Raw genomic sequence first — 12,333 nt, 5'->3', positions numbered from 1 at the left:
CAATATTGCTGTCTGTTAGTTGACATGATGCACATAAGGTAATCCATTGACAGCTTGCACAACTGAGGCAACACACAGCTTTAAGTAGGAACTTGAAATTTGAAGTGCTGGAAGACAACAGCTGACTTGCATGCACAAACTGCATGGTATATCACACTAAAGCTGATCGAATACAAAATGTGATTAATTCTCAAAAGGAACTTATTACTAATATAAGTTGGGCTGGTTTGCTTTAGAGTATTGCATTTTTTATGATCACACTTACCAGCTCAAATAGTGGAATGCAGATTATCTGGTACATTCCACTCTCTTCATGTACTGCACTAATTTCTGAACATGATAGATGGACGAGATCATATAGTATAAATAGCATTGTCTTAAAGTAATAGGTCAGCTATGTTGGTCAGAAGATTGTTGATCTCTACACAAAATGATTGCCAGTCACATGAACTGGGGATAATCTGACTTCTGAAAGTCATTGATCACTACTCATCATGATTAAATCATCAACAATAAATCAAACCAGCAAAGTCCTCCGTACAGAGCGCAAAAGTTATTTTGGGGACAACTGCATTTGAAGTTTCTCGTTATGCCTGATTTATCGTCAACTGCGAACCAGCAGAGCCACTCTTTCTCTGAAGTTATATCAAATTTTGGTCTAAAATTTTGTCAAAAGATAGACCACACCTTCTACCACAAGATTTCACCAAAACCTCAAATTTGAGTATTTATCTTACGTTCTCAAACACTTACTCGGCCGGTTTGATTTATCAGTGACGAAATATGCCACATTCGTTGCCACAAATATAAGTTGTTCCAGCGGCTGCAAACTAGGTAGACATTTCCTATCGAGGTCATCAAAGGGTTCAATGACTAACAGCCGACTTAGGAATCATGAATCAGTTTTAAGTATTACATTGAAAAAGATATTAAAAAAAAAAAGTGAATTGCAAATTTTCCTCATTCTCCCTCAAAGTCTACGAGTGTAAAGAAGGGATATGTTAGCTTCTCCTTTCCTTTGAGGTCTACCAATTCGATCACGACGATGCATTCTAGGATTTCCCCTTCCATCTTCTTCACCAGATCACATGCTGCTTTCATTGTTCCTGGGATGTGAAGTAAACCAGAGGAAAAAAGAAAAGTCTCTCAGAAGAAAAAGAAAAGAAGCCTGACGTAACACAATTACAATTCAAATGATATGGCTTGCAGTGTTGAATATTCCAAAACATATTGGCCCGAATTCATGACAGTGGTACAAATGAAACCATGGTTTAAACCATGGACAAAAACCATGGAGCGCCACGTGTCCCACGGAATATTTCATTACGAAATTGGTCATTTCGTCCACAAAATGACCGTTTTGTTAGCGAAATTATCATTTCGTGGAAGAAATGTTCAATTAGTTACAAAATGTTGTCATTTCATTACAAAATAATCATTTCAGCGACGAAATGATTGATTTCGTAACGAAATATTCCATGCGTAACTTGGCGCTCCATGGTTTTTGTCCATGGTCTAAACCATGGTTTCATTTGTACCACCTTCATGAATTCGGGGTCATTCAGGACAATTATATAAACATAATGACTAGAAATCATACCTAACAGTTCATGTAGCAGACCAAAGGCGTGATATTTGCTAATGTATTTAATGTATGTGCCAATTGGAAAAGTCAAAGAAAAACTAGAAATGTCGCTACAGCGACTGGTTATACCCCCGCCAAACAACATTTCATAAGCTTTGGTCAAAAAACTGAGGAAGTAGTTAAATCCGCAAGATCTTTCCTTGATCTTCTGCCATTAATATGCCGTTACCATGGCAACGTACTTTCGGGTACTGTAGAAAAATGCGTCTTGCACATCTACAACCAAAGGCACACATCTGTACCAAATTTCATGGAAATTGGGCAAAAACTGAGGAAGTAGTTTGCAACACAAAATTTTCCATCATTTTGGCTCATAATATGTGAGCTGTTACCATGGCAACATACTTTTTGTCACTGTCAAGAAATGTGTCATGCTGACCTATATCCTAAGACAAACATTCAATATGAATTCCATGAGAATTGGAAGAACACTGATGAAGCAGTTTTGCCATGAAGCATTTTGCCCTATATTTTACCAATAACATGCCGTTACCATGGCAACGCACTTTTTGCCACTGCGGAAATATGTGTCTTGCACATTAACATATTCAGATGAACATCTGTACCTAATTTCATAAAAATTGATCAAAAACTGTGGGAGGAGTTCGCGACGCAAGATTTGTACCCATTTTTGCCCATAATATGCCGTTACCATGGCAACGTACTTTTGGGTACTGTCAAAAAATACGTCTTGCACATCTACAACCCAAGGCACACATCTGTGCCAAGTTTTATGGGAATCGGTTGAAAACTGAGGAAGTAGTTCGCGACGCAAGATTTGCAACGGACCGACCGCCCGACCGACCGCCCGCCCGACCGACCGCCCGACCGACCGTCCGCTGATTCCTATATACCCCCTTCAAACTTCGTTTGGCGGGGGTATAAAAAGAGTATAGAATTCCTGATGTGCCATGGCATTAGTATTTGTAGAGCAGGATGTGGAGTAAGATAGATATTTGGTATTTAAAGGAGACCTCCGGATGATTTTCAGATTTTTACATTTGAACAACTATAGATTAGTTTTACTGAGGACAGAGTTTCAGAATTTGTGATAATTGGGATGAAGAATAAGAATATTTTCAAAATTTAGAACAAATTGCACTGAACAAGGATGATGACATGGCAGAGTCACCATAAGAATGCATGAGTTGGGGCTCAAGGAAGCAGAACAAAAGAAGAAGGCATGCATAGATTATACACAGGCGAACTCGCAAGCAAGCGGTATTGTAATGGAATTACATTGCTACATTTCTGAAATATGTGAACCTCCGATGTCATCATCCTTGTTCAGTGTAATTTGTTTAAGATTTTTCAAAGTAATATTTCTCTGCTCAAGAACCACTATAGATTCTATAAATCTGTACATGGGAGTTGTCGATTTATGAACTACATGATGTGAAATTATGAAAATCGTCTGGAATGTCCCTTTAACTGTCACACCCTACTTGTACGTAAAAAACTTGAAAAAAAATAAAGAAATAAATCAATCCACCTACTGGCTTGCTACTGGTGTAGCCCTCTCTGGACTTTATCTACAAGTTTTTGGTGTTTCAGTTCAGTACCCCATAATCTCCTTATTCACATTCATGAGATTCTATACTTGGATGGAATATTTTCATCAAGGCGAGTAAACTTTGTGCATGTATTGGTACATGTATGTGAATTTCTTGCACTTCTAACATCCACAGGAGGGCTCAGCCTACCAGTCTGTTATTACTATTGCTATTCATTTATTTCACCACATTTATCAGTAGTAATACTCCAAATAGTAGTTCAGAAGTGTGAGAGTACTTGCAGAAAAAAGTCTCAAAAAGTTTGAAACTTGTGAAAAACAAGTCTAAAGTAAATTAAACTGTGAACATTTCAATGAATTTGAACTGCTAAAAATGTCTGAACAAGGTAAGTGCCAAATTGTGTCTCGCCCATTCGCGTACCAAGAAATTAATATTTTTCTAACTCCCAGAAGTTCATTGACCCGCCTATGACCTTTGACCTTGTGGTGACCTTCAACTCCCCAAGGGACATTTACCATCCAAGTTTGGTCACAAACGGACAAAGGGATCAAAAGTTATGCGCCATAATCGAAATGGGCCCTAAAAGTTCGTTGCCCCCTGTCTGTGACCTTTGACCTTGTGATGACCTTCACCTCCCCAAGGGACATCTACCATCCAAGTTTGGTCACAAACGGACAAAGGGATCAAAAGTTATGAGCCATAATCAAAACGCGCCATTAAAACTTAACATTGGACCCTAAAAGTTTGTTGACCCCTGTCTGTGACCTTTGACCTTGTGGTAACCTTCAACTTCCCAAGGTACATCTACCATCTAAGTTTGGTCACAAACAGACATATACATCAAAAGTTACGCGCCATAAACGAAACGCGCCCTAAAAACTTAACATTGGGCCCTAAAGTTCATTGACCTCTGCCTGTGACCTTTGGCCTTGAGGTGCCCTTCATGTTTGGTAAAATGTGTAACTTTGTATAACCACTCTTCCCTCCAAGTTTGATTGAAATTGAAATCCTCAGTAGAGAGTTATTCAAGTTTTTGTAGTGTTACGGACAGACGACGGACGACGGACGGATGGACGACGGATGGACAGACGCCGCAGGCGATCCCTTAGTCTCCCCACACCTCCGGTGGGCTCGACAAAAATGGGTCTTGGCAGTACAGGTGTTTGTCTTGGATTAGTTGGTGCTGTATAATGATCATCTCCATTGCATAATAGTTATTTGATATCATTCTGCAGTTTTGTTTTACCTCCTGTGGCAATGAGATCGTCGACAATGATGACAGTCTGACCTGGTTGAATGGAGCCTTTCTGCATCTCAAACACATCCTGGTTAACAGGAGGAGAGGGGACAGGGTGGCAAGCAAGAAAAGAAACATGTTATGCATCAGTAAAGAGTAGCCTTCATTTTTTTAATATAAATAATAAGTGTATCAAATATATTTAAAAAATAGTAATTTTCCTTTTGTTTGCATTTATCATACACGTTCAAAAATTTGCATCACTTCAGTGATCCCTCACATTTATCCCTGTGTCGTGTGGATTTCTATCAATTGGGTTTATATCAGGTTTACATCAGTTTCTGACCACACGTGCACTGGCAATTTAGTGGTTTCTTGGACGAACACCACACTACGGCCTTTCCATATCTCAGTCAGTACAATGTAACATCACAGGTTTAGCAATCTGGAGGTATCAGGTTTGAATCCCAATGGATTTTCGTTTTTCTTTCCTCTTTTTTCATTTATATTCATGGTCAGTTTCCCCTAAATAAGGCAGATAGAAAAATATTGCATCTAATTTTCATCTTTTCTAATTTAAGTGGTAATTGTTTGTCTAAGTCACCATGAGAAAGTCAAATGCATCAAGTAAATTAATTTTGTGATCATTAACACAATGAAGATTAGTTCCGAGTATACTCGGGCAGGTGTCTATGAAAAATGCCTGTTGTAGCAAAATCAGCTTGTCCTAATACAGGTTCATGGCACTTGAAGTGAGGGCTGCACTTAGCTGGGACTCACCGTGCCGTATTCCAAGGTGTACGAGACCTGAATACATTCACCCGGTAGTTTGCCCTTTTTGCGTACGGGAACAAAACTGCAGCCAAGGCGCTGGGCTAGAAGTGGGCCAAACAGGAATCCCCGGGCCTCTAAACCTGCAAAAGATTCACAGCATTGATAACAGGGGATGCGACTAGAGCTGTCTTTTCAAAGCTCATGGGTGGTGAGTTAGCTCAGTCAGTAGCGGTGTCTGTCTCACGATCCAAAGGACCCCAGTTCGATTCCTGGGTCACACTGAGCAATGTTGTGTGTAATCATATTGTCCCCTCTAGGTAGAGGCAAAACACTCTGTCCCTTGGATAGGACATAGGACATAAAAATGGAGGTACCATGTCTGAGAGAGTCACAACTCCTGCATGTTAAAGATCCCGCTTTATTTATTCAGTGCAAGAGCAGGGTGTTTAACCCGGTGATGTGGTCCCACCTTACATCCAACTGGACCCCATGGAAGACCAGGGGCCGTATTCTGAGAGCTAATTAAGTGTCTAATTAGCACTTAATTACCGAATTGGTATTCTGAGAGCATGATTAAGTAGGGGGTATATTAACTACCATAGCAACAAGCGTTTTGGCTGGAAGGACCTACGCGTTTGCGCGTATCAATGCGCGTGCACCTCTGAGAGGACTTAATCACAGAGTTAATTACGAATCGGTATTCTGAGGGTGTACTTAAGTATGAAAGTTAATGGAAAACTTAATGATACCAAAGAGTGTCATTAACTACTCCGATATCACGCATTACATTGTGTTTTCTCTGCCACAACGATGCTTACCGTCTTCGGTAACCGAGGAGCGGTTAAATCTTGTTATCATGGTATCCGTAGAATTCAGTGAAAAAAAGAAATATAGCCGATCTTCGAGGAATTTTGTCATTTTATGTGAGCAAAGAGGTTGAGATCTTCGCGTGCGTAGGTGAGGGGTTGTAATCAAATACCGGAGTGTGCGCACGGAGCTCTTGGGTTGTAATTACAGGGGACGTGCAGGAGCGCGCATTGAGGGCATATTTGCGCGTGTAATCATCATTTTGGCTTCTAACAATGCGTCTGATTGGATGGAATAACAATTAGATGGGAGGGACCTAAGATAATTACAGGGGACTTAATCATACCTTAATTACGTCCTCAGAATACCGATTTTGCCCATGATTAAGGGCCTATTAACTTCACGACTTAATCACGAAGTTAATTACAGACTTAATTACGACCTCAGAATACCACCCCAGCTATTGCAGCTGAATATGGGCTATCCAGCCATCTTCTCAGATGGAAATCAAACAAACAACATTTAAATGAAAATACTGTATAAGCAGTATGTTTTCTGATGGTTTCACTTTTAACACAAAATTTAAGAAGTTGATTGACATTCAAAACAAGCAGAGATGTTGCCTTCTGAAACACTATTGAATTGTGTATCACATTAAAAATGCGTAAATTCAGCATTAATTCTCTCATGAATTGATAATACTCCTCTCTCATTCTGCCAATGTAGTTCTAGATTATGAATTTAACCACTCATGAAATTGGCTGAAAAGTCTCAATTTGAGAAATATTATACTCATCAAATATATGGGGTACAAAGTATATAGCTAACCACTAACGACTTCATTTTCCAGTAACTGCTTGCTTTTCTCCAGATAACCTGACATGCAATCATTGAAGAGGTTACATGGCCCTTAACCCGTTGAGGACGGACTGATTTTGCTACAACATGCATTTCCCATTGATCCTTGCCCGAGTATACTCGGGACTCGCCCTCAACGGGTTAATGTCACCTTGAACACAATAACTTTGAAATTGATTCTCTTAGTTCTGTTCCTTGACCAAATTTGTTTGAATGCAATCCAATGTTCTTGGCACCATCAACTGGACGGAGAAATTTCACTTCAAACTCTGACCGGCAGGTGTCATGAACAAAACTGGTTGACAGTATTGAAGTACGAGTTGTACCTCATATTTTCCCACTTTCATGCATTTTGATTTACCTACCAATGACAACGTCAACTTTCTTGGTCAGGACTTGCTGGACGTGATCAGATAGGAGGTCAATCATGTCACTCAGAATGCTGGGGTCACGGAAGACAGGAAATATGTCCCTGTAAGACAAAAAAAAAAGCGAGATGACATGAAATATGACGATTTTATGACATTCATGACTATGCAGTCTTTGCCAAGAATATATCCTCAAGATATAGACCAAACTTTCAGTCAAGCTTCTATGAGCAAGCATTGTGATTGCATGGCACGGGCAACCTTTGTGAATATTAAAAGCACACTATAGAATTTGAATAGATTATCGAAACAGTCTTTCAAGCAAAAGAAAAAATGTCATTTGTTCAATACCAAAGTGGGAAAGAGTTCCATATGTACCCCTCACTAACCCTACGACTCCTTATGTGCCCCAAAGTGCACATGCAGTGCGCACATCAGAGCCCTACATTATATTCAAAACTTCGAGCCAGCTTTTATATTCAAGTTATCATCATGGATATGGAAGTGCATTTAGAATAGCACCAAGAATAGCACCAAGAAATAAAATTCAGAATAGAGACCAGAGTTTATACTAATTAACATTAGTACCGAGGCCCTCCTACTAATCATACCGTTGTCCGTTGACGACACATCAACATCGACTCAAGATAGTATTTGGCAAGGGATCTGGTAGATGGAAAATCTGTCTGTCGAAGGAGTCTTGTCATTTTTTTACGTTTTATGGCTCTCCTCTGGGATCCGTGAAGCCAGACGCAGTCTCCATGGAACATATCCCCGACGACCAGATACAGCTGACCAATCTTTTGGTCAAGGCCAAGGGATCTGGCATTACAGTGGTAACCACACAAGTGACTTCATGTTATGGCCCCAACACGTTCATCTGTTTATAAATACTGGTTACAGTTAACCCCCGGTGTGGGCGCGCTGTAACCAGTACGTGTTGGGGTCACTGCTGCGATTAGGTTAAATTTACAGTATACAGTACACACTGGTACTACTACTAGGTAGCCATGGTAGCGTCCCAGGGTTAGGGATCTGGTAGTATACATGCTTACCTCTCTGTCTACACTACACTTTACAGTAAAACTGAATGCCAAGGTACATGTCTAGACTAGTAATAAATTTACGTGTATTATTGACAACCAATTTAAATATCTTGTTTGGCCAGGAGGGAGGCAGGCTGTAAGTGTCACGTGTTACTTAACTATACACAGCCCTGTCGCTGTACACAAAAATACTATTATTAGTCGCGACAGGCGTCTGATCGGGCTACGTGTTATTGTTACTGTGAATAGACTGTGTTGATTAATAGGACAATGTAGACTACGCACGGTTATTCTTACCTAAATAGAATACCTGGTTTGGGGAAATCCGGGATGCTTCCAATTGCATTCTTCACTCGCGTCATCTTCTCCAGATCGGTTGAAGCCATTTTTATTGTCGACTATTATGTTCTGCTATTTCTGGGCCAAGGACAAGGCTGAGCTCCGACTCCGAGACCGAGTTTGTCCGAGGTCCGAGGCGCGTGGCGTGGTAGTGTACGTGTGTGGATGGTCGGACTGCTGTGTAGATGTAGCAGCAGTGTAGGTAGTCTATAGTAGTACGGTACGTTGCGTTGTCACATTCACACCACGCTGCAAAATGATAATCCCTGCTGTTGAAATAAGCAGGAATGGAATATATGTACGGACTTGAGAAACACCGATGATGCTCCAACACAATTTAACCAATAAAACTGCTCCAGAAATAGGACCCTACATGAGATATCTCTAATATCGTGGCCTCGCCACCACACAGATTACTCCACTACCGTCTAATCCCGTGAGAGGGTTGTCGCCCTCACCGGCTACAGCGGTAGAGACGGCCGTTTGCTGGAGGGGATGTCCCGGTGAAACGGGGCGTGGTGCTTCGAAAACTGCAAGTGGGCGTGATGTCCCGATCGCCCGTTTTATATAACAAAGTGGTTAAAATACTCGTAGTGATTGTAGCTAACTTCTGGGGCCCGTTGCATAAAACTTACCATTGATTTTCAATGGTAACTACCATCAAAATTAGGCATCACAGCCAATCAGCATCAAGGGTTATAAAATTTACCGCTAATTTGAAGACTTACCGCTAGAAAGGAGCGGTAAGTCCAGCGGTAAGGGTTTTATGCAACAGGGCACTGATTTGTGCGCCTGGGCCCCATTTCATAAAAAAAGTTTATATGACAGCAACTCTTGCTGGAATGGCAGTTGTCATGGTAACGACAAGAATCTAGCTTCCTGATTGGCTGTTGCTACGGAAAGCTGCCATTCCAGCAAGAGCTGCTATCCTAACATCTTTTATGAAATGGGAGCCTGATGCTTATAAATATAGACGATGACATTTTCATCATCAATAATTTAGGCTTACGTGATGAGACCGTACATGAAATACTAGGTCCGTGTAGGACATTATGTGAAAATTCAGTTGAGAGATAAAACTCTTTTGCATAACAATCATTCATTAATATCATGATAATGATAATGATTGGCATTGAGACAGGGCATAATAATCTAGAAGATTCTTAATGTATGCACCTTATCAAGACTTCTTAAATGTCAGAAAAAATACTTTTCAAAGACTTTACAATATTCGCAAGGTGCATTGTCTATCTCAGATCAATTCTCTTTGTATCGCCGGTGACCTACTATAGTATTTCCTCAAATGGGTCCTGCAACAGCAAAAGAACAATCCCCATATGACCACGTGGACTCCAAACTGGTCAAGTAGATAAATGCTTATAAGAAGAGCGAAGGTTTTAATTTTTGTCGGAGAAGTGTGTACGGAGTAATGGTGCTCTATAAATAAGAAGGAGATTTATTGATTACTATACTCCATGACATAATCATCCAGAAGAACAATTTTATATGCACAATACTCTGGGAATAGCTACGGGAAATTGTGTCCAGTACAGGCGCTTTAACATGACGTGATTGGATCCCCACACTTTGCACGTTCCAGCACTCAAGCAGCACTGTTTCTGACCATCTGCGGTTTTCCTTCCCCCCCCCCCCCTCCGGGATGGCATAAAGAATAACAGTACTTGTGTTCTACCTGAAACAAATGCATATTCAATGTCCTACGAATGCGTGCGACCATTTTTTTTTTATCTAAAGGGCAAACATAGATGAAATTAACAATGATTTTTTTAACATGGTCTTTAAAGGGATGGTATAGTAATGGTTGAGGAGAGGATTCAGTTTTTTACTTTTTGTGAGATACTTATAAACCATTTTATGAAATAATAAAAGAACATATAATTCCAAAAGGAATTCAAAGTTTATTTGATGAAAATTGGTTTTGAAATGGCTGAGATATCCAAAAATGAAGTAAAACAAAATGATCCTAATAAAAGGTGGGTCCCACCTTTTAACAGAACTTGTAAGTCTTGTAACAGATCTTTAAACGATAGTTGAAAACCATTATTCAAAGCCGGAAGAAGAAGAAAAACAAAATCTTGTTTCAGTCTACGACAGCCTGTAATTATGTTGTTATCGTTCGTCGCCTATGTGAAGGGGAAATGCTGGTAATCTGAAAGTGACATAGATTCAACATCCATGCTGTGTGATAGTCACACAACTTCCCTAAGTGTTGTCTGCGTTGATCCTTTGATTGTTCACGACGAGACAGGCATATTATTAAGGAAGTGATCGATTCGTATTAAATGTATACGTTCTGAATCGTGGATGTTTTTGTCGGTGTGTAATTGAATATCATTAACTTGCTTTACGTCAGACATGACCAAGTTTGTAAAATATGCAGTATTTGTAGAACAAAGTCGGACAAATGGATGTCTCATGGAAAATGTTTGCTCTCTCAGGTGGTGCATGACATATGATATCCACGTATGTGCAGGTGTAGAGAATTAAAGGACAATGTCAGTATTATAGGAAACAAGTTCCCCAGCGGGCCTTTTCGTCCTTTTCCTCGTGGGCTGTACACAAAATGAAGTTTAGAGGACAGCTGAGAGTCCTTGTTGGTGGGGCGGGAGATCACCCCGCGTTCACATTGTTCCCCTCGACGCGGGGACAGCCACAAGAGATCATCATAACAGTCGCTCCCAGCGTGGGGGAAACAACGTGCCCATGTATTTCAGAGACATTTTGTCTTCACTAATTTGCTGGTGTATGAATCAGATACCCAAATAAAATCAGGGTGAAAAAAAGCTCCCCATCGGATTTGCGGTTTGCGGTTAGTGGTACAGGAGCATTCAGTTCAATTCAATTTCTATTTTCCACTAATGGGGTTGAACACCCTCGTCACCCACAGGCTGCGTGGTTTTCAGAGAGGTCCACACAGGTTCACGTCCAAGCATTATACATACAACCACAAACAAGTACCATAATTTACTTATGCAAAGAACAGAAAAAAAGAAGGAGATATCAACACTGTAGTAAGCTTGTTTAATTTTAGACACAAAAGAAGGAGCGGAATACGTCGCCCTTGTCTTCACTACTTTTTGTGGTAGGCTTCTTGTCCGAGAATTGATTCAGTTACGTAATATCATTGTCTCGAGTTAGAACGTGACGGACGGTACAGCAATGGTGAGCGCCCGTACAGGTTTGTGTTGCGAGCGCTGGTCTCACTGGGCAGAACATACAGTGAAGAGAACGTGCGTTTTGAAGAGCCATGATCCGTGTCGAACTTGATGATTGCGTGTGAGTATATCACTATACAACTGTGCTGTGAAACCAATTGTTTTTGTGTCTCTATTGATTAAGCTAGCTCATCCTCACAGCTGCAAGCCTAAAGATCACGGGGCATTAAATATACAAAAGCGATTGATTCATTTCTGTTTTCTTTCAAGAGCACCAATACAGGGTATGTAAAGTAAAATCCGCTGATACATTTGAAATACGACACATATAACCTCTTTATCATAATTTGTGGCTGAATTGAGAGACCCGTTTTCTTGCCTGTAGCCGGAACATCCCTCCATTATGGTCATGTGTATAATCGTGACATCACAAAGCGTGTAGGCATCCCACTCAAATAACGATATACATGTACAATGCACTCCCAAAATTCACGGGCGGATGCGTTTTGTGTATACCGGTATAATATGCTTATGAATGCGTCTTTGGAATAAGCTATATTATATACCAC

General features: G+C 40.4%; 1 protein-coding gene across 1 annotated transcript; it reads right to left on the bottom strand.

Moving 5' to 3' along the window:
- Positions 1-954: 954 nt before the first annotated feature.
- Positions 955-8,626, bottom strand: LOC139709712 (adenine phosphoribosyltransferase-like). Its single transcript, XM_071621668.1, has 5 exons — positions 8,547-8,626; positions 7,201-7,307; positions 5,177-5,310; positions 4,406-4,484; positions 955-1,106 (listed from the first exon to the last, which is right to left on the bottom strand). Exons 1-5 carry the CDS (start codon positions 8,609-8,611, stop codon positions 961-963), a joined length of 531 nt encoding a protein of 176 aa, XP_071477769.1. The 5' UTR covers positions 8,612-8,626; the 3' UTR covers positions 955-960.
- Between the last annotated feature and the right edge of the window lie 3,707 nt (positions 8,627-12,333).

Source organism: Diadema antillarum, unplaced genomic scaffold (genome assembly GCF_040938485.1).
Source record: "Diadema antillarum isolate AM-2024a unplaced genomic scaffold, OU_Dant_1.0 seq00001459_RagTag, whole genome shotgun sequence".
NCBI lineage: Eukaryota > Metazoa > Echinodermata > Echinoidea > Diadematoida > Diadematidae > Diadema > Diadema antillarum.
This window is presented reverse-complemented; position numbering and strand designations above follow the sequence as displayed.